Source organism: Carcharodon carcharias, chromosome 6 (assembly GCF_017639515.1).
Source record: "Carcharodon carcharias isolate sCarCar2 chromosome 6, sCarCar2.pri, whole genome shotgun sequence".
NCBI classification, from domain to species: Eukaryota; Metazoa; Chordata; class Chondrichthyes; order Lamniformes; family Lamnidae; genus Carcharodon; species Carcharodon carcharias.
The window spans coordinates 117,031,488-117,054,780 of record NC_054472.1 but is presented as its reverse complement, the minus strand read 5'-3'; the positions used below and the strand labels follow the sequence as shown (position 1 = coordinate 117,054,780).

Sequence of the window (23,293 nt, the reverse complement as noted above, 5' to 3'; positions counted from 1 at the left end):
AGTTACCAGATCACTCAGTGAAATTAAACCAATCCTGTAGGAACACACTGAATTTTGGATACCTGGTCAAAATATGGCAAAAGTCTCAATTTCTAAAAAGTACAGAGTGACCTGTCAGAAGTGAATTGCAACAGTTTGGGCACAAATTGTATTTTGAGTATCAAAAATCTTGTCCCGGAATATTATGTTTACCACGAAAATGTGGGCTAAGTATTAACATTGGCTAAAAACCTGTTTTTTTACCTGTATCTTGTGTAAATGACCTTTTCACTGGTTGTGCTTGGTGGTGTAGTAGTGTGTTGAGCCTGAATTGTAATTTAGAATATTTGGCATTTTTAGTATGCTGCATGCATTATTATGTATGAGATTCAGCAGGAGATTAGATTTGAGTAATTGTCTGCCACGGAACACAGCACAGAATTCATAATAATTGTATTGAAAATTATTCTTCTATCTCTCAATAGTTGTTCCCCATCTTTGTGATGTTCTTTTTATATTCTGTAAGTCATTTGCATGTTTAAAAATATACATTTTCCTCCAGACAAGTATAAATGGGGAAAATTATTTTATAAAGGTGTGCATTTAACATTTTAATCTTTGCCTTGCCTAAAGATTATTTTCTCTTTTGTTCAGTTCATGATTACAGGAGGCAGTTTGCAAGATAGTAAAGATGCGTTGGAACTGGCAAAGACAAATGGTAAGTTAAGAAACTTGTTCTGCTCCAATGTTTTCTTTGAGAATGCTCCAGGGATGCATTAATCTTGTTGCAGAATTCAATGTAAATTTTGTTGCTGATTTAATGTATCTTTTAGATTTAAACTATTCCAAGGAACAATAGCGTTACTGCAAAAGAAAAAGTGTAACCATTAATTTATTTATGGGTTTTGTACTGCGAATTAAGATGTGTTCCGTATATCTATTCACTCCTTCAATTCACTTTACATTTACAAAATGGAAAAATATAATACACCAGAATTTCTGCATAACATGAATGTTTCAAACTTAAATGTAATTACTGATATTATTAAATTTTGTCTGCCACTGAGCTTGATAGTAGCTCAGCAAAACATGAAAATAATTTGTGGTAAAAGAGTCGAATCCTAATTGGTTATTTATTTGTTCCCAATGATTTTTTATGTGAAATCCATTCTACTGAAATGGGTTGGGTCCTTTGGCAGCTTTAATATACTATTACATTTGAGTTTTCTCTTAGAACCCAACATTGCTATCATATTTTTCTCCGTACCAATAGCCCATTTGGGATGCACAATTCTAGTGTACAGCTCATGTTCCTAGCTGATTTGTGCAGATAAGTGATGTGTACCAGCTTGGCCCAGTTGGTAGCCTTTCCTCTCTAATTGCATCAGGAGACTTTGGATTTGAGCTCGCTCCATGGCTTGAGCGTGTAATCCAGGCTGACACTGCAGTGCAGTATTAAAGGAGTGTTGCATTATCAGAGATGTTGATCTTGGGTGAAACTTGAAACTGCCTGTTCTGGTAATTCAGATTAAACCCCTGCGATTAGTTGAAGGAGGAGTTCTCCTGTTCTCCTGACCAATACTCCTCATTCCACCAACGCCAGCAAAAACCAGATGAACTGCTCATTCATCTCATTGCTATTAATGGGAACTTGTCCCAAAGGATCTTGCTCCTTCGGAGAGCCAGCGCAGACACAATGGGCCTAATGGGCCGCCTCCTGTGCTGCAGTTATTCTGTGAAATGTTTACCTATCTAATAGTCGCAACAATTCAAAGTATTTCATAATTGTTAGCTCAACGCACTGCAGAGAGATGAGATGCTTTTTAAATGCAAATATTTTTCTTGCTAATAGTAAAGATGTATGTAAAGTGCCAACATATTACTGGAAATATGCAGAAGTGCTGCCACTGCTGTTCATTGATAAGCTCACCATTATGTTAGTGATATTCTTTATTTGCAAAATGATGTGTCCAGTGGCAAAGTACCATTACAATACAATGCTGTGGCTGTGGTCACCATTAAGTAATAGTTAAAATGGCAAATTTCGGTATTGAATTTGAAAAATGAATGTATTTAAATATGCACTTCGATTAAGGATTCAATTTTACTGTTGTTTTGCCATAAATATGAAATAGTTTCAATCGTGCATGGATATGAAAGGTAGCAATATGACTTGTGTGCTAAGAACAGAAGATGCTGGAAATACTCAACAGCTTTCCTCAGAACTGGAATATGTTAGAGATGTAGCATGTCTTAAGCAACTACAGAGGTAGGGGAGAGGTTGGGGATAGAACAATAGAGAAGGTCTGAGATAGGGTGGAAGGCAGGAATGATTATCTGACAAAAGGTGGTACATGACAAAAGAGATTTGTAACAGGACAAGTAAAGAAACAAAAGTTGGTTCTAGAGGAGCTGTAAGGACAACAGCAGAATCGTTACTAGCATCTGTTGTCTTAAAAAATGGAGGCAGTGGTTGCGATCTGAAATTGTTGAACTCAATGTTGAGTCCAATAGGCTGTAAAGTCCCTAATCAAAAGATATGGTGCTGTTTCTTACGCTTCTGTTGAGCTTCATTTGGAACAGTGTAGGAGGCTGGGAACAAGGAGATCAGAGTGGGACTGGGACGGAGAGTTAAAACAGAAAGCCACCAGAACCTCAGGATCACAGTTGTAGACAGAATGAACGAATGCAGCAAATCAATCGCCTGATCTGCATTTGGTTTCCCCACTGTAACGCAACAGATATAGCATACGCAACAGATACTTTATACTAAACTGAAAACCGTGCAGTTAAATTACTGTTTCACCTGAATGGGATTTTGGGGCCCTGGATGGCAGGGGGTGAGAAGATGAAAGCCCATTTTTCCTCGCTCTATGCTTCACTGTTACATCTTTAACATTTTCCAGTTCTGATGAAAGGTCACCAATTTGAAATGTGTTTCTCTCTCCATAAATACACCTGACCTACTGAGCATCCCCAGTATTTTCACTTCCCTTTCAGATTTCCAGCATTTCTATGTTTTGCCTTTTGTAATGACTTTTATGCCAAATCCTAACCTGAAATCTGAGTGCACTAAAATTTGTGCAAGATGCACTCTAAAATGGTTCACATCACCTCCTTTAGATTTCATCGGTTGTGGTATATCATCCAACTGCTGTGAAGTTAAATTTCAAAAGTACATGTACTTGAAAAAATTGAAGTGAATGCTTTTAGTTTAAGAAAATGGGCATTCATTAATAGTGAAATTTTTACATGCAATAAATAAGCATCTTAGATTCATCAGAAAGTTTTACATTTGTGTGCACCTTTCAAGACACCAGCACGCCCCAAAAAGCTTCACAGCCACTAAAGTTATTTTTGAAGTGGTAATCACTGTTATAATAGAGCTACATGCAGCATAGTTAGTAAGTACTGGTTTCAGGTTGTTAACTGGAGTATAACTCCAGACTGAGAACTGGCTAAAAATACTATGACTTTGTTTAAAAGGGAAAGATACAAATGGGATGAAAAATCAAAATTACCTTGAATTTTAAACGCTTGTTATAATAACACAACTCTCATTAAAGATACAAATATACAAAGTTCCGGGAAGCTGAGAATACAATTTTTTTTATTTGTTCGTGGAATTTGAGCATCACTGGAAGTGCCAGCATTTATTGCCCCTTGAGAAGGTGGTGGTGAGTCTTCTTGAACTGCTGCAGTCCATGTGGTGTAGATACACCCTAACCTTAAACTCACATCTTTCTCCCATTTCCATCTCCCTTCAGGCCCTCTCTGAGCTCATCTTGTAGATGAGACCCAACTCTTGATCCCTCAGACCTGTTCTCACCAAATTGCTGACTACCAACTTTCATCTTGATCCCATGTTAGATGATCTTGTTGACCGTTTGCACTCCTTAAGTCCCCCTATTAAATTTGGTTCCAACATCCCAGACTTCAAAAACCCATCTTTGATCCTTCTGACTCCACCCTCCCTTTCCTCTCAAGCCCTTGAATACATTGTTTGCCTCCCAAATCCGTGCCCATCTTCCCCACAACTCCATGTTTGAACTACTCCAATTGATCTTCTGCATCTTCCACAGTACCAATTGGTGCTATCAAATGGTATTATCAGAATCACAATTGGCATCCTGTATGACAAAGGCAAACCATCTTTGTGAATCCTTTTCTGTTGTCCAGCTGGGTAAGACGGCACTTGCCTAGTTTCCTACTTGTCTATTTAGTCATAGCCAAAGAAGTGCCATCAATGGCTTCCCTTCCTTCACTTATTTTATTCATTCATGCTCATGGCCCACAGTGCCTCATGGATGCCCAGTCTTGAGTTGCTAGATCTGATCGAAACCTATCCCATTTAGCACCATAGTAGTGCAACACAACACGATGGAGGCTATCCTTAATGTAAAGGCGGGATTTCGTCTCCACAACGACTGTGCGGTGGTCACTTCTACTGATACTGTCATGGATAGATGCATCTGCGGCAGGCAGGTTGATGAGGATGAGGTCAAGTATGTTTTTCCCTCACCACCTGCTACAGACCCAGTCCAACAGCTCTGTCCTTTAGGACTTAGCCCGCTTGGTCAGTAGTGGTGCCACTGAGCCACCCTTGGTGGTGGACATTGAAGTCCCCCACCATAGTACATTCTGCCACCCTCAGTGCTTCCTCCAAGTAGTGTTCAATATGGAGGAGCACTGGTTCATCAACTGAGGGAGGGCAGAACATGGTAATCAGCAGGAGGTTTCCTTGCCCATTTTGGACCTGATGCTATGAGTCTTCATCGGGTCTGAAGTTGATGTTGAGGACTCCCAGGGCAACTCCCTCATAACTGTATACCATCTCTGCTGGGTCTGTGCTGCCTGTGGGATGGGACGTACCCAGGGATGATGGTAATGGTGTCTGGGGACATTCTGTAAGGTATGATTCCATGAGGATGACTATGTCAGGCTGTTGCTTGACAAGTCTGAGAGCTCCCAATTTTGGCACTAGCCCCCAGATGTTAGTAAGGAGGATTTTGCAGTGTCAACAGGACTGAGTTTATATTTGTCGTTTCCGGTGCCAAGGTCAATGCTAGGTGGTCATCCGGTTTCATTCCTTTTTTTGTGACTTTGTAGTGGTTTGCTAGGCAATTTCAGAGGGCATTTAAGAGTCAACTATATTGCTGTGGGTCTGGAGTCACATGTAGGCTAGACCAGGTAAGGACAACCGATTTCTTTCCCTAAGCATTTTTACAACAATTGACAATGGTTTCATGGTTAACATTAAACTTTTAATTCCAGATTTTTATTGAATTCAAATTCTACCATCCATCCAAATTCCACCCATGGCAGGATTTGAACCTGGGTCGCCAGAGCATTACCCTGGGTCTCTGGATCACTAGTCCAGCAACAATACCACTATGCCATCGCCTCCCCTACACCTGCACCATTACGTCTACAATCACTGTTGATCCATCCTTGACGACCACCTCCTATTTCTTAGTTTCACGTGCCCCTTTGTAACATTATGCAAAAACTCGGTAGGTGTGATGTGATGGCACCTCTCTCAACCCCTCCAATGTCTCCAATTTGTTGCACTGCCTGACTGACATCTAGTCCTGGATGAGAAGAAATTTCATCCAAGTTAGTGAGGATGGTGAAGCTCAAAGCTGTTATGTGCATTCCATGCCACAAACTTGTTCCCTAACTACCAGCTACATCCCTCTTCCTGGTCATTCTAAAGCTGAACCAGAATACTCATAACCTTGCTGTTCTATTTCTTTTTTTGTTTATTCACGGAATGTGGGCTTTGCTGGCTGGGCCAGCATTTATTGCCCATCCCTAGTTGCCCTTGAGAAGGTGGTGGTGAACTGCCACCTTCAACTGCTGCAGTCCATGTGCTGTTAGGAAGGGTGTTCCAGGATTTTGACCCAGCAACAGTGAAGGAATGGTGATATATTTCCAAGTCAGGTTGGTAGGTGGGCGGACTATCGACTAGACATCTATTCCCTTACCAAGATCACCTACTTTCACCTCTATAATGTTGCCCCCTCTTCCCCCAACCTCAGCTTATCTGCTGTTGAAAGCCTCATCCATGCCTTTGTTACCTCTAGACTCAACTATTCCAATGCTCTCTAGCTGGCCCCCACCTTGCATCCCGAAAACTTAAGCTCATCCAAAACTCTTACCATTTGTATCCTTGCTTTGGCTAATTCCAATTCCTCTATCACCCCTACATTGGCTCCCAGTCTGGCAATGCTTCGATTTTGAAATTTTCATCTTGTTTTCAAATCTCTCCATGTCTTCACCCCTTGCTATCTCTGTAACCTCCTATAACCCCCAGATCTCTGATTATCCAATTCTGGATTTCTCTACATCCCTGATATTAACCACCATTGGTGGTTGTGCCTCCAGTTGTCTGGACCCTAGGCTCTGGAGTTCCCACCCTAAGATGCTTTGCCTTTCTATCTCTTTCTCCTCCTTTAAATGCTGCTTAAACCTACCTCCTTGACAAAGTTTTTAGTCATTTGTCCTGATAGTTCCATATGCTGTCAAATTTTGTGATAACACTTCTGTCATGCACCTTGGGACATTTTACTGCATTAAAGGTTCTATTTGCCTTGTTAATTCTTATTATTTTAAACCCCTTAATGAGATCACCTCTTAACCTCCTCATTGCCAGGGAATAAAGCCTAGGGTTCTCTCATGGTCATGATGAATGGTTCTATGCAAAATTTGTTGCTGATTTGTTTAATGCCATTGTTTCACAGATACTTTCTACAGTACAATTGGTTGTCACCCCACACGCTGTAGTGAATTTGAGCAGAATAATCCAGAGCAGTACCTGTCTGATCTTAAAACACTGGCAATGGAGAACAAAGGGAAAGTAGTGGCCATCGGGGAATGTGGCTTGGGTAAGTTTAAAAAAAATGCCTGTTATGTTACAGGATTGTTTTTGTATTGTTTCCTAATGGAAACAGACTGATTACTTTCTGTAACCAGACTCTATACAGGGCTAATGATTGATAATATTAACGTTAGTTACTGGCCCTTGTTATTTTTACTTTCAGATTTTGACAGATTGGAATTCTGTCCTAAAGAGATTCAACTGAAGTAAGTCATTTTTTCCTAGTAGTTTACTTAAGCCATAGACATCTGGTTTTCACCCTTCTCAATTTCTTTCTGCACAATGGTTAACTACTCTCTCAGATGTTTCTATACAGATAGTAATGCCCAAACGGTAACAAGACAGTAATTAGAAGTCTCTGCACTGAGATAACAATCTTGTGTAAATCTTTAAATGATTTTTGTTATGTCAACCTTTAAATCCTTCTTGCATGCAGATTATTTCTGCTGATGTGCAATTAGCCTATTGACCTCTAGTGTAATGAAAGTAACCATAGAATCAAAATGGTTACAGCATAAGAGGCAGCCATTCAGCCTGTCACATTTATGCTGGAAATCTGCAAGAGCAACTCAGGTAGCCTCACTCCTATGCCTTTACCCTGTAGCCCTGCAAATTTCTTCTCTTCAGATAATTATCCAACTCTTTTGAAATTCACAATGAATCTCAGACAGTGCATTCTAGATTTTAACTACTAGCTGGGTAAAAAACGTTTTCCTCATAAAACCCGTGGTTCTTTTGCTTTCACCTAAAATCGGTGTCCTCTGGTTCTCCAGCCTTTAGCCAATGAGAACAGTTTCTCCCTATCTAGTGCCCTAACGATGTTGAGCATCTCTATCAAATCTCCTCTTAGCCTTTAAGGTGAACAGTCCCAGCTTTGCCTGGCCATGTAATTAAAGTCGCTCATTCATGGAACCATTCTTGTAAACCTTCTCTGCTTCCTCTCCAATGCCTTCACATCACTCCTAAAATACTGTGTCCAGAATTGGACACAATACTGCAGTTGAGGCCAAACCAGAGTTTATAAAGGTTCACTATAATTTCCTTGCTTTTGTGCTTTAGGCATCTGTTTATAAATTCCAGGATTCTGTATGCCTTTTTAACCATTTTCCTCATCCTGTCCTGCCCTTTTCAGTACTAAGATAAAAGCAAAATTCTGCAGATGCTGGAAATCTGAAATAAAAACAGAAAATGCTGGAAAATCTCAGCAGGCCTGGCAGCATCTTAGGAGAGAGAAACCACATTACTGTTTGAGTCCGTATGCCGACTCTTCAGAGCATTTTCCTGTTTTTATTACTGCTAATTTGAGTGATTTGTGCATGTAAAGCGTCTGGTCCCTCTACTTCTGCACCACCTCTAAAATTGTATCCTTTATTTTATATTGCCACTCCTCTTTCTTCCTACCAAAATTAATCTCTTCACATTTCTCAGCATTAAATTTTGTTTGCTGCATGTTTGTCCATTCCATCAGCTTATGTTCTCTTGAAGCTATCCTCCTCAGTTCACAATACTTCCAAGCTTTGTGTCACCTGCAAGTTTTGAAATTGTGTCCTGCACACCCAACTGTGTACATATTTCTTTCAGAGAGGTTATCATGATGTAAGTGGTCTCAGTTCTTTTATTTTACCTTTTCTTTGCATTTGAAATGTCACTTTGACAGTGTCTTCTGCTGGATGATGCAACAACCTCAGCTTCATTTGTCAAGAACTTGCATTGAAGCTTTGATAAAATAAGGGCCTTAGGTGTAAAATAAAGTTTGGTTTAACCTTGTGTAGATCTTGTCCAGGTGAAGCAGCACATGATGATTTTTGATGAAACACAAAAACAAAAGTAGGTTGGCGCTGGGTTTGTGGGATTAATTTCAAGGGATAAAAGTCAAGACATTTCTTTTACCATATCTGTAAAATCAGGAATAAAAGCTGGGGATTAAAGTGTAGACATAAATGATTACTGAATAAAATTCAGAAGAAACCATCATCACTTGGTGAACTAATTACATCTTCTTTACCAAGTTAAACAAATTAAGTTACCATGCCAAATTTTAGATAAATCATAGCTCCATGATATGCTAAGCAGGTTGGTTAAGAGGATAATAAGGCAAAATTGCAGTGAAGATGTGATAATATATTCCCTTCATTTTAGGCAGAATTTATTTTATACAGTGTTTGCTGCTGAGCAGTAGAAGCAATCAATATGAATAAATAAATGAGTAACTGTTAACTGTCCATGGTGCAAAACATTTGTTTCATATTAAGCCTATGTGATCAAAGATATTGGGCTTGGCTTTCAGTTTCCATTCTCTCTCCATCTTATTCATTAGGCAGCATCTTTTTTGTCTCAAAATAGCTTCCTAAAAACTCTAGAATACATTGTAACACATTGAACTTGACAGTCATTATTGACTAGCATAGGTAAGTTGACATTAAGATATTAATTGGTAGCTGTTTGTGTTTTTTCTTTCCTTAATTGGTAAAATTTAGAAATAATGAGAATATACTTTTTCTTTCAGATACTTTGAAAAGCAGTTTGACTTGGCAGAAGAAACTAAATTGCCCATGTTTCTACACTGCAGAAATTCACATCCAGAATTTTTAGGTATGATTGAAATAAGATGGTAGAGTTTCTTTCAAAATACCAAATCAGGTTCTTCAATTGTTAAATGATTCATATAGTCTAAAACTGGTCCTAAAGTACTACAAAGGTTCTAATTTGATCAGTGATGATCCCAACTAGGGTAACAGACAGAACTTTTTAAAAAAAGATAAATTTCCCAAGCAAATGGAAATAAACTGGTGGACCCGATTTCACTTAAGATTTTTACTGTAACAAAATAAAATCAACATAAATCAAACATTAATTAACAGGAAACTAACACCAAACTAAAGAAAAATGTAAGTTTCACATTCACTTATTAGCTACAATCAAAATATCATATGAAACACAATGGCCAGAAGCACAGCATTGCAATAATGTAGCACTATAGGAACAGTTGCAGTCACTCCCAGCTCATCAGTGGAGGTTCACTTCTCCCCACCATGCCAGGTTGAAACTTCTTGTCCTTTAACAATCATTCCATTCAGCCTGAATTTCCTTGGATACGATTACCACCAGCAAGTCACATCTTGGTGACTATTCCTCAAATCTTCCAAGAGCCTATCTGTTCTATTCTCTTTCTTGGTGAAAGCAAACTCTCACCAGTACCCTGCTTGGTTGTTTACACAATAACAGTTTCTCCTGTTTTCCCACAGCAGTAGCTCTTTTGTCTCCACGTCTCAAATAGTAGCTGTCCTTTTTCTGTGATACTGTGAAAAGAGGTTAAAACTGCTCCCTCACCAATGGGTTTCTGTTTGAGTTTCTTTGCCCGTGGCAGATAGATCGCATGGGCATGTCTCAAAGCTGAAGTCTTTACCTGGAATTCTCTGTTTTTACTTTGAGTTAAAGGTACATTTCAAAACAATTGTCTGGTAAACTTCAACGTTCATGACAATCTGTTGAAGACAAATCATGTTTAACTAATTCGATTGAATTTTCCAATGAATTGACAGATTATTGAAGAGAGTAATGCATTTGCTGTGGTATAAATGGATATCAAAAAGGCAATTGGTTAAAGTGCTTGTCAGAAAAATTGTTGCCTGTCGGACAAGTAGCAGCATGGATACAAAGTTGGCCAGATGCCAGGAAACAGGTTGTTTTTTGGACTAGAGGAAGTATACAATGGTGTTCCCCAGGGGTCAGTACTAGGACCACTGCTTTTCTTTATCTATATTAATGACCTATACTTGGGCATGCAGGGCACACTTTCAAAATTGGCAAATGGTACAAAACTTGGAAGTTTTATGAATGCAAGAAGGATAGTGAGACTTCAAAGTGGACATAGGCATTACCATCACTGAATCCCCCACCATCAGCACCTGGAGGTTCCCATTGACTAGAAATTTAACTGGATCAGTCAGTAAATCATGTGGCTGCAAGAACAGGTCAAAGGCTAGTAATTTTGCTGCAAGAAGTTCACCACCTGAAGTTTGTAAGGGTTCTACACCAGAGTGAGATGTAGACCAAGTGTGAAGTTTGGCATTTGGTTCATATGGTAAGTTCTGGTAAGTTCTTCTCAAGTTTAAATTTAGATTAAGAGCCAAGCTTTGATTTAGAACTTTTAGATTTCAAGTTAGTTAATAGCCTAATAGCTATCCGTCGATCAGCTGTAAGTGGTTGCCTTGAACAGGTGTTAACAGGAAGCTGAGCTTGCTAGTGAGTCATCAGTGGCTCTATAAAAGCCGACAAGTTTTCAAACAGCACAGAGTAAGGGAACAAATGGAGAGAAGATTATGCTGGAGTGACATGTAGACTGAGTGTGAAGTTGGGAATTTGATTCACATGGGAATTCAGTGTGGGGGCTGGGGGGAGAGATGAAAAGAGGCACTCCTTTTTCTACCTTTTTTTATCCTCCAGTAGCTGTAGAAGACACAAGTTGCATACCAGAAATAGAGGGTGACCTAGAGACAGCAAGTGTTTGAAGAGTTTGGGGGGACAGAGGGGGGTGGTGAGAGTCTGTGGGATCAAAGCATTCCAAAGAACATCAGAACAGGAAAGAGTAAGTGATTGGTTGGTGAGCATTTTCTCTTATCTACTGTAGAGAATTTTAGTCAGAGTATGTATAATAATTGAAATAATATAAGCACAAGCAGTACTGGAGGCATTAATTAAAATTTAATGAAGAAAAAAATCTTAATGAAAATAGAAAAAGGATGGATGATGTGTTGCAGCTGTAGTTTGTGGGAGCTGATGAATGCTGGTGTGATCCACAACCAGTACACCCGCAATTAAGTGTCCGTGGTTTGAGGATCTCCGGTTCAGAATTGATGAGTTGGAGGCCAAGCTTCAGACACTGATACATCAGGGTGGGGAAGAAACCTGGACGTTTTATTCCAGAAGGTAGTCACACATCTTCGGCTAGGTCTTCTGATTCAGTCTTTGGCCAGGGACAGGAGGGTGTGACAGCGAGTAGGGCAGGTATGGGGAAATCGAGAAGCTAGAAGTGGAGGAGCCTCAGCCCTTGCAATTGTCTATCAGGTTCGAGTTGCTTGTATAAATGAAAGCAGGACTGTAAGGTGAATTGGTGAACTGACCATGGCATCATGGTGCAGGGACCCATTCAGGCAGAGTGGGGGGTGTAAATAAAAATGTCATGGTATAGAATCTTAACAGCACAGAAGGAGACCATTCGGTCCATCATGTCTGCACCAGCTCTCCAAATGAGCATTATGATCTCATACCATTGCCCTGCCTCTCCCTGTACTCTTGCACATTGTTTCTATTCAAAATCATCTAATGCCCTCTTGAATGCCTCGATTGAATCTGCTTCCGCCACACTTCCAGACATTGCATTCCAGAACATAGCCACTTGTGTGAAAAAGTTCACGTTACACTTGCTTCTTTTGCAAATTACTAAATCTGTGCCCTCTCGTTCTTGATCCTTTTACAAGTGGGAATAGCTCCCTATCTACTCTGTCCAGCCCCCTCATGGTTTTGAGCACCTCTATCAAATCTCCTCTCGGCCTTCTCTGCAAGGAGAACAGCCCCAACCTCTCCAATTTATCCCTGTAGCTGAAGTTTCTCACCCCTTGAATCATTCTTGTAAACCCCTTCTGTATTCTCTCCAATGTGTTCACATCCTTCCTGTAATATGGTGCCCAGAACTATACACAATATTCTAGCTGAAGTCTAATGAGTGTCTTATATAATTTCAGCTTAACCTTCCTGCTCTTGTTCTCTATGCCCCTATTAATAAATCCCAGGGTACCATATGCTTTATTAACTGTTCTCTCCACCTGTCTTGCCACCTTCAATGATCTATATGCACACACACCCAAGTCTTTCTGCTCCTGCACCCCCTTCAAAATTTCACCCCTTATTGTATATTGTCTGTCTATGTTCTTCCTACCAAAATGCACCACCTCACACTTCATTTGCCACCTATCTTCCCACCCCACCAACTTGTCTATGTCCTCTTGAAGTTCCACACCATCCTCCTCAGTTCACAACGCTCAGAAGCTTTGTATCATCCACAAACTTTGAAATTGTCCCCTGCACACCAAGATCCAGATCATTAATATATAATCAGGAAAAGCAAGGGTCCCAACACTGACCCCTGGGGGACTCCACTACAAACCTTCCTCCAGCCTGAAAAATATCTATTGATCATTACTCTGATTCCTACTTTTCAGCCAATTTGTATCTACATTGCTACTGTCCCTTTTATTCCATGAGCAATAACTTCTCACAAATCGGTTGTGTGGCACTGTGTCAAAAGCCTTTACAAAGTCCACGTACACCACATCAACCCTCATCAACCTTTTCTGTTACCTCTTCAAAAAAACTCCAAGTTAGTTAAACACGATGTCCCTTTTAGAATTTAATGCTGGATCTTCCTTATCAACCCATATTTTTCCTTGTGACTACTAATACTATCCAGAGTAATTGTTTCTATAGTCTTGCCCACTACTGAAGTTAAACTGATTGCTCTGTAATTGCTGGGCTTACCCTTACAAACTTTTTTGAACAAGGGGGTGTAATGTTTGCAATTCTTCAGTCCTCTGGCACCACCCCTGAGTATAGGGAAGACTGAAAGATTATGGCCAGTGCCCCTGTAATTTCTTCTCTTCCTTCAATATCCTTGAATGCATCTCATCCAGTTCTGGTGCCTTGTCAACTTTAAGTACCGACAGTCTATTCAACACTTCCTCCTTATCAATTTTGAACCCTTCCTCTCCTGTCACCATGGCCTTGGTAGCATCTACCTCCTTAGTAAAGACAGATGCAAAGTATTCATTTAATACCTCAGCCATGACCCCTTTATCCATGTGCAAATTCCCTTTTAGGTTCCTAATCCTCCTCTTATCACCATTTTACTATTTATATGCCCGTAGAAGACTTTGGGATTCCCCTTTATGTTGGCTGTCAGTTTTTTCTCATAATCCCTCTTCGCTTCTCGAATATGCTTTTTAACCTCCCCTCTGAACCTTCTGTATTCCTCTTGGGGTTCTCAATTGTATTTTCTACCCGATACCTGTCATAAGTGTACTTTTTCTTCTTTATCTTACTTTCAATCTCCTTTTTCATCCAGGGAGCTCTGGATTTGTTTGTCCTACCTTTCCCTTTCGAGGGAATATAACTTGACTGTGCCTGAACCAATACTTTTTGAAGGTAGCCCATTGGCAGGAAAAACTGTAGCTGAACAATCTTTCATTCCAATCTGTAGCTGAACAATCTTTCATTCCATTCTATTTGGCCCAGCTCTGTTCTTGCCCCATCAAAGTCAATTCTTGTCCAATTAATTATTTTTACTCTGGATTGCCTGTTGTCCTTTTCTATCATCCAAAAACACACAATACAATGATCACTGTCTCTTAAAATGTTCCCCCACTGACACTTGATCAACTTGGCCCGCCTCATTTCCAAGTACCAGGTCCAACATTGCATTTTTCTTGTTGCATTGGACACATGCTGCTGTAGAAAATTCTCCTGAACACAATCTAAGAATTTTTGCCCCTCTCCGCCCTTGACACTACCACTGTCCCAGTCTACAATCAAGTAATTAAAGTCCCCCATTATAACTATTTTATCATGTCTGCATCTCTAATTTCCCTGCAGATTTGTTCTTCTATGTCCTTCTCACTATTTGGCGGTCTATAGTCTACACAGACCAACGTAATTGCACCCTTTTTGTTCCTTAGCTCTAGCCAAATCGATTTTGTCCTTGAGCCCTTTGGGACATTTCCTCCAGCACTGCAATGCACTCCTTAACCAGTACTGCCAGCCCTTCTCCTTTCCTTCCTTTCCCATCCCTAATGTACACCTTGTACTCAGGAATATTTCAGCCAGTTCTGCCCTTCCTTGAGCCAGGTCCGTTATCGCCACCACATCATATTTCCACATGGCAATCTGCACCTTTAACTCTCCACCTTATTTACTACACTCCATACATTCACATACATGCACAGTAACCCTGGTTTAGATCGTTACTTTCTCCCTTACCCCAAATTTACCTATTAACTTACTATTCTCTGTACTAGTGCTTTCTGTCCCTCCCAGTATTTGGTGCCCCTTGGTATTCCTCTAATATTTTCTTAGCTCCCACAACTCTGCCAAGTTAGCTTAAAGCCCTCACAACAGCACTAGTAAAATGCCCCACAAGGAACTCAGTCCCAGCTCTGTTCAGGTGCAACCTATCTGGCTTGTACAGTTGCCATCTCCCCCAGTGTCCTAGGAATCTAAAATCCTTCCTCCTGCACCATCTTTCCAGCCACACATTCATCTGCCTTATCCTCCTATTCCTGTGCTCATTGGCATGTGGCACCAAAAGCAGTTCCAAGGTTACTACATTAGAGGTCCTGCTTGCTAATTTTCTACCTAGCTCCCTTAATTCTGATTGCAGGACCATGCCCCCCTTCCTACCTAAGTTATTGGTACCAATGTGGGCTTCAACCTCTGGCTGATCACCCTCCCCTAGAAGAATGTCTTGCAGTCACTCTGACATCCTTGACCCTGGCACCAGGGAGGCAACAGACCATCCTGGAGTCACATCTACAGAAACACCTGTCTGTTCCCCTTACCGATGAATCCCATCACTATTGCTCTCTTTTCTTCGTCCCCTCCTATACAGCCAAGCCACTCATGGTGCCACAAACTTGGCTCTGGTTGCTATCCTCTGAGGAACCAGCACCCTCACCAGCTTCCAAAATGGAAAACCAATTTGTGAGCGGGACCTCAGCAGACCCCTACACTACCTGCCTAGTTCTCTTGGACTGCCTGGTGGTCACCCGTTCCCTGTCTCCAGTTACTAAAGCTGCAGTGTGACTACCTCTCTGAACATCTATCCACATAGCTCTCAGCTTCGCAGATGTGCCACAGTGACTCCGGCTGCCGCTTGAACTCTGAAACCCAGAGCTCAAGTTTCTGCAGCTGACAGCACTTCCTGCATATGTGGTCATCTAGGACACTGGTAGCATCCATGACTTTGCACATATTACAGGACACACATTCCACTTGACTAAGTTGCCCTGCCATGTCTTAACTCTACTCACGTTAAATTAACTTTATTCTATTTTGGATTATTTATATTTATTATATTGGCCCTAAATTTCCCTTTTTCCTGGTGCTTCGCAGTTATATCCAAGTATAGGAACTCTAAAACATATTAGACTTTTCTCATTTACTCACCAATTCCTACTTACCAAGGCCACTGCTCTTCTTTCTGAGCAAAGATAGAAAAAGAAAGGAGCACCTCCTCCCTCAGTTATTGGACTCCAGCTGAAGCACTCTACTGCTGCCAAAAACATCACTCAGTGCAGACAAAGTCGGTACTTATTAGATAGCCTACTTTTATACTCTCTGAACCTAGCCTCTGAAAACCTGATTAAGCCCGTTGTCTAATTAACTAGTTGCAGCTGCAAGCAAAGCCTGTATGAGCCCTGTTTTAAGGCTGGACTAAAACTCACCACCTTCCAGCCCTAACAGCAATTTTTAGTTAATTGCTAAATTAAAGAAAGACTAGACTTTGGATAGAAATTAATCCCTAAACTCCCTCAGTCACCAGACTCCAACTGAAGCTCTCTACTGCAGCCAAAAACAGTACTCCAGCTGGAACATGAGTCCTGAAGGCTGTGTTGCCTGCCTGGTGCCAGAGTTCAGGACATCTGCTCAGGGCTGGGGCAGAATTTTGCCGTCTGCAAGCAGGGGGAACCCCTGACGTCATCCCAGCCCATTTAAATTTTCAGGCAGGCGGGCCTGCAGCAAAATCAGCTGTGGGCCTGCTGACCTGTCACTGGCCAGGTGAGGCCATTGACAGGATCAATTAACCAATTAAAGGACCTGCCCGTCCAACCTTAAAGTTGGCGGGCAGGCCAGGAGCCCTGGCAGCAAATAGATAAAACATGAAACCTCATCCGCCAGCAAGATGAGGTTTCATGTAGGGTTTTAAAAAGTTTAATAAAGTTATGATGTAAATTATGAACATGTCCCATCTCATGTGACATTGCCATGTGAGGGGGACATGTTAGGGAATTTTTTTTTTCTATTTTTCAAAGTGGAAGCGATCTCCCTGAGGCAGCACTTAGCCTCAGGGAGATGTGCGCTCTTTCATGCACATGCGTGAAAGAGCGCACTCTCGCTTTTGAGGAATCCCCCTGCCTGCACAGGAAGCACATAGCGCTTCCCGCCGGATGTCATGCCGGGCGGACCTTAATTGGCCTGCCCATGTAAAATGGTGGTGGGGCCTGCTTCTCCAACGGGGATCGGCTCCCCGCCTGCTGGAGATTGGGTTGGGCCCGCCCGCCCGGTAGGCAGAAAATTCTGCCCCAGGAGAAGAACTAGGCACTGGGGGGAGCAAGATCCAGTTGTCATGGTTCCGGTGGGTACCAACAACATGGATAAGACTAGGAAAGAGGTTCTGGTTGGGGATTATGAGCAGCTGGAGGCTAAATTAAAAAGCAGAACCACAAAGGTAATAATCCATGGACTACTACCTGAGCCGCAAGTGAATTGGCGTGGGGAAATAAGACTAAAGAGTTGAATGTATGGCTCAAAGATTGGTGTGGGACAAATGGGTTTTGATTCATGGTGCATTGGCACCAATACGGGGAAAGTAGAATCTACAAGTTTGCTCTTCATATTAATTTACTTGGGTTGGAGAAGTGTTACATTTCCCTGTGAAAACTTGGCTAAGTTCAGAGAGTTTGGGAATGAAACCCACTTAATTTCTTCACCTTGGTTTTAATTTCCTCTACTACACTTTTTTAAAGAAAGTATGTTTATTTTTTAAAGAATTGTATAAACAATTAATTGTTTCTGCTGCATGTCTAGGGTTGAGCAAAAGACATTGGACATGATCTGTAACAAAATTTGTAACCTTTTCAACTGCTTGATTTGTAGATATAATGAAGAGACATATGGACAGATGTGTTGGAGGAGTGGTAAGTCCAACTGTAATGCTTACGTCAAATTGACCTCGTTCATTATAGAGAATCAGGAAATTGATTATCACCGTATGCTCTTCTTTGTAATATGATGTTACACTAAATTCAGGAATTGTGTAGAAAATCTCCAAACCAGATCCTTGATTCCTTGATGAACAAACAGCTTCCCAAGATGAGGGGGAAGTGTTTCATTTTCAAAACCACATCTCCTGCAGTTTTTATTTCTGTCCATTTCTCCCAATAGGCAATGAATAATTAATTGAGAACCTATTAGTTGTTGTGCTTTTATAAATGAGAATTGTTCCTAATGTTAACCTGTAACCATTTATTGGATGGTGGCTCATCAAAAAGGATACATCCACTCCTTGAAAGTTCAATGCAGACATGAAATTCGACATTCTTCATTTAGCATATGAATTCTTACATTTTTTCACTCCAGTAGATCTTATTGGTGTTTTGTTGAATCTTCGACCAGATTTAGAACATTCTCCTCATCTGGACAATTGTATGACTCCTTTGTAATTCTCAGGATCCCTTGTAGTACTTTCAAGTTCTTAAACTGTTCAATCTTCTCATCCAGATTCATACCACTAAAAGTAAATGGATGCTTTAACGATAGGGTCTCACCATTCCTTCATGGCCTTCAACTTTTTAATAATTGCAGGTGGTATCTGGGTTTTGAGATTTGGAAGTCCTAAACCACCATTTCTATCCCTTGTGCGTGGAAGGCCATCTGTAATTTCAGCAGGAAGATGTGGCATGCATTTAACAGCTTTTTTCATCATATTATATGACCTAAGAGTATTTTGAAACATCTCATTAAGTATTAAGTGGTAATAGAATCTTGGTAACATTAATGATTTTAATATTTCTAATTGCTGGGTAGGTTTTAATCCTAATAACATCAAATTATCTATCCAATTTTTGCAGTTTACAATCCCAGTTTTCTTCTTTCTCACTGGTCTAGGGATCAATACGGGCCCCAGGATATTTTTCATTTTCACCTGGGGAAAAGGCAGGGCAATGGCATTAGGTCATAATGCTCATTTGGAAAGCTGGTGCAGACACGATGGGCTGAATGGCCTCCTGTGCCATTAAAATTCTGTGATTCTGTTTATCGATTTTAATTAAGTGGTGAAATTGTAAGGCCTATGTGACTGATAAATATATGGATACACAAGTATCACAATGGGGTAAATTTTGGTCTTCATTGTTTGGGAGGTAACCTGACTGAGTGGGCCAATGGTCTATTGTAGAAATCAATGGAATGAGAATCTGGTGGTCCGACAAGTGATACATTCTGGTAAATTACCACCTACGTGGTGAAAGTGAAAACTTATCCACTAGACTTTGGAACTCAGCTAAGGCATGTTAAGTATTGGATCACGTAAGAAAGAAAAAACTTGCATTTATATAGTGTCTATTGTCTCCTCGGGTTGTTTCAAAGTGCTTTACGACTGATGGATTACTTTTGCAGTAAAATAATTATTGCAATGTTGCTATGTAAGCAAATAGCTTGTAGGACTGCAGGGTCCTACAAATGAATGCCTAGATAATCTGTTTTTGTTAGTGTTGCTTGAGAGAGGAGTGTTGGCACACAGGGTCTCTGTTTAACATCTCATTGGAAATTTGGCACCTCTATCCATAAGCAATCCCTCGTTACTGCACTATTGTGTTTACCTAAATGTTGTATTTCAATCCACAGTGGTGTAAAACGTAGAATCTTCTAACACTGATTTTTCCTTATTTCAATGGGTGTGAAGTACTTTTCTTCTCCTAAATTTGTTACAGGTTGTGTCTGGTATTTTCCACTTCTGGCAGCCCACAGTTTTAGCTCCTCATTTGTTTTTAATGGATATAAAATTGTGGATTAGGGAGCACACAGCAACAAAGCTTTATTTGACCTGTTATCTAATCTTGTTACTTAATATCTTCTATTCAAAATTCTGATCCTTGTGACTTAACTTGTCCGTCAAGCATTTGTGTATTTTCTGTCATTCTTCGTGTAGCTTATGCCATGGTAGCACTCTGGGGAGGAGGCAAGCCCCAAGAATGGGATTGAACCCGCACTGTTGGTGCTATTCTGTATCACACTATTGCCAGCTGATCTAACTGGCACCTTTTATGTATCTCACATCATCTTTCTTTTTTCTTCAACTTGTGTTGCCAACTTTCTTTCTTTTTCGATCCTCAGTCTACCTCTACAGATTGAATATTGTTTTCTTATTTTTTAAACCTTTCCAAATGACATGTAGATCATGTGACCAATCTATGTGACCTTGCAGAACGCTTAAGTTGTTAAAACTGAAACTTGATTTGAGCCTCTGCTAATGTGGTCAGTAGATGTTATCTTGCTGTGTTAGCTGATGCTGAAATGGAAGGTTTAGAGTAACAAGAACACAAAATTACTTCATCATATTTCTATCCTACTTATAATTTATTGCCTCATAAAAGCCAGCACTTAATAGTTAGTGTATTTTAAAAACAAGAATTATTAAAGAATGATTTGTAAGTTTCCTAATCAATTTTCTTTAGGTGCACTCTTTCGATGGTACAAAAGAGGAAGCTGCTGCACTTGTAGAATTGGGCCTCTATATTGGTATCAATGGCTGGTAAGTTTCAATGTACAGTTTGTTTCAGTTATGGTTACTGTGAATATGCAGCCTTTAAAGTACATAAAGCAATGATTACCTTGAAGCTGATGTCAGAAACTGAATGAAGCTAGGGCTTGCTAGTCACTTATCCACTAAGCAGGGTCCTGTTAGATACAAGGGGAAGGGAAACTATTAGGCAGCAACAGGTCTTCATAGAGGTATTTGACATTTCTTTGGAGCAACCAAAAGCTGTTGAAAGGGTGATTTATATATTTTTTTCCTTTTCATGGGATGTGGACGTCACTGGCAAGGCCAGCATTTGCTGCCCATCCCTAATTGTCTTTGAGCAGGTGGTGGTGAGCCCCTTTCTTGGACCACTACAATCCATCTGGTGCAGGTACACCCACAATGCTGCAGAGAAGGGAGCTCCAGGATTTTGATCAAGCGACAGTGAAGAAACGGCGATATAGTTCCAGAAGGTGCAACACATCCTGTGTCAACGGGGATTGGGGGTGAGGGTGGGGGGAAACCCTCCGCTAGTTAGAGTCATACCTAGCACAAAGGAAGATGGTTGTGGTTGTTGGAGGTCAATTATCTCAGTTCCAGGACATCACTGCAGGAATTCCTCAGGGTAGTTTCCTCAGCCCAACCACCTTCAGCTGCTTCATCAATTACCTCCCTTCCATCATAAGGTCACAAGTGGAAATGTTTGCTGATGATTGCACAATGTTCACTGCTTCAGATACTGAAGCAGTTCATGTCCAAATGCAGCAAGACCAGGCTTGGGCTGACAAGTGGCACGTAACATTTGCGCCCCACAAGTGCCAGGTAATGACCATTTCCAACAAGAGAGAATCTAACCATTGCTCCTTGACACTTTCACATCCAGGGGGTTACCATTGACCAGAAACTGAGCTGGATCATCCATATAAATACTGTGGTAACAACAGCAGGTTAGAGGCTAGGAATCCTGCAGCAAGTAACTCACCTCCTGACTCTCCAAAGCCTGTCCACGATCTACAAGCCACAAGTCAGGAGTGTGATGGAATAATCTCCACTTGCCTGGATGAGTGCAGCTCCAACAACACTCAAGAAGCTTGACACCATTCAGGACAAAGCAGCTGCTAGATTGGCACCCCATCCACAAACATTCACTCCCACCAGCACCGATGCACAGTGGCAACAGTGTATACCATCTATAAGATGCACTGCAGGAACTCACCAAGGCTCCTTAGGCAGCACCTGCCAAACCCACAACCACTACCACCTAGAAAGACAAGGGCAGCAATCACATGGAAACACCACACCTGCAAGTTCCCCTCCAAGCCACTCACCATCTTGACTTGGAACCATTGCTGTTCCTTCACTGTCGCTGGGTCAAAATCCTGGAACTCCCTGTCTAACAGCACTGTGAGTTTACCTACACCACAGGGACTGCAGCAGTTTAAGAAGGCAGCTCACCACCACCCTCTCAAAGGCAATTAGGGATGGGCAATGAATGCTGGCCTAGCCAGCAATGCCCACATCCCGTGAATGAAAAAAGAAAAAACATCATGAGAATTATTAGAAAGATGAGGCAAGATCGGTTGTTGTATGCATGCGGTTGTGCAATTACGTCTGTGATCCACCAATCATGGTCAGATAGCACAAATGATGAACTCTTCAACAGATCTGTGATGCCCGGAAGGAACATTATATTGAAGTGGAATTTGACCCAACAGACTATCTACATGAAGGTTGGAACAGTCAGTGGAATATGTTACAAGAATTTAATGAACCACTTGATAGGAGCAAGTAGGCTCTGTACTGCGCTGCCTAGTTAACAGCAGGATGATGGAAGTGAATGCTATTCCTTTCAAATTTTTAAATGCTGTTCTAAACGAGAGTTGGGGAGTGAAGGGGGTATATTACCAATGGTCTTGGAGAAGACTGCCAAGAACCACTGACATGCTTCAGAACTGCCCTTTTCAGACAACTGAATAGGATTCTTTCTGAGATAATTGGTTAGGTAGCAGAAGGGGAAGAAAAAAGTATTTATTCTTTGATTGGTGGATGTGTCAAGTGTTGTTTCCCCGGGATCTGTACTGGGGCACCAACTTTTCATGATATATATTTGTGACTTAAAGAAATAGTGGCCTGAATTTTTCCATCGGCGAGTTGGGGGCGGGGCCTGCTCGCCGATGTGAACATGATGCGGGATGATGTCAGGAGGAACCTCCGATGTCATCCTGCCTCGTTAAATATTCAGGAAGGCGGGCAGACAGCGCAATTAGCTGTCCGCCCGCCGACCTGTCAATGGCCAATTGAGGCCATTGACAGGATCATTAAGACAATTAAAGGCCCCATCCGTCCAACTTTTTAAAAAGTTTCATAAAGTTTTAGTCATATTTATTAACATGTCCCATCTTGTGTGACATTGTCACATGAGGGGGACATGTTAATTTTTTTATTATTCTATTTGTGATATTTAAAACAGTCAGTGATCTCCCTGAGACAACACTTAGTCTCAGGGAGATGTGCGCTCTTTCGCGCAAAAGAGCGCACTCTGGAAGTTGGGGAATCCCCCCCCCCAGCATGAGAAGTGCATAGTGCTTCCTGTCAGGCAACCTGCTGGGCGGGCCTTAATTGGCCCGCCCACTTAAAATGGTGGTGGTGTCCATTTCAGCAGTGGCAATCGGCTGCCCACCTGCAACCGAGCCGGTGGGGCCCACCCGCCCGTTAAGGGCAAAATTCTGCCCAGTGAGTTGTATATCCAGGTTTGCAGGTGACCCTAAGCTAGGATCGAAGAAGGGGTTTATGGAGGAACATAGACAGACCAGGTGAGTGGACAGAATATGTAATGCAGAAAGTCTAAGGCTGCCCACTTTAGA

At 41.2% G+C, this 23,293-nt stretch overlaps 1 protein-coding gene across 4 annotated transcripts in view; it reads left to right on the top strand.

Annotated features, from left to right (window-relative positions):
- Positions 1-23,293, top strand: part of tatdn1 (TatD DNase domain containing 1) — a 90,326-nt gene that overhangs the window by 6,040 nt on the left and 60,993 nt on the right. For all 4 annotated transcript variants that reach the window (XM_041189231.1, XM_041189229.1, XM_041189232.1 and 1 more), the window contains 6 exons: positions 634-697; positions 6,723-6,866; positions 7,023-7,065; positions 9,366-9,451; positions 17,786-17,826; positions 20,365-20,441. In XM_041189231.1, the coding sequence (XP_041045165.1) occupies positions 634-697; positions 6,723-6,866; positions 7,023-7,065; positions 9,366-9,451; positions 17,786-17,826; positions 20,365-20,441 (455 nt within the window). The remainder of the gene's footprint in view (positions 1-633; positions 698-6,722; positions 6,867-7,022; positions 7,066-9,365; positions 9,452-17,785; positions 17,827-20,364; positions 20,442-23,293) is intronic.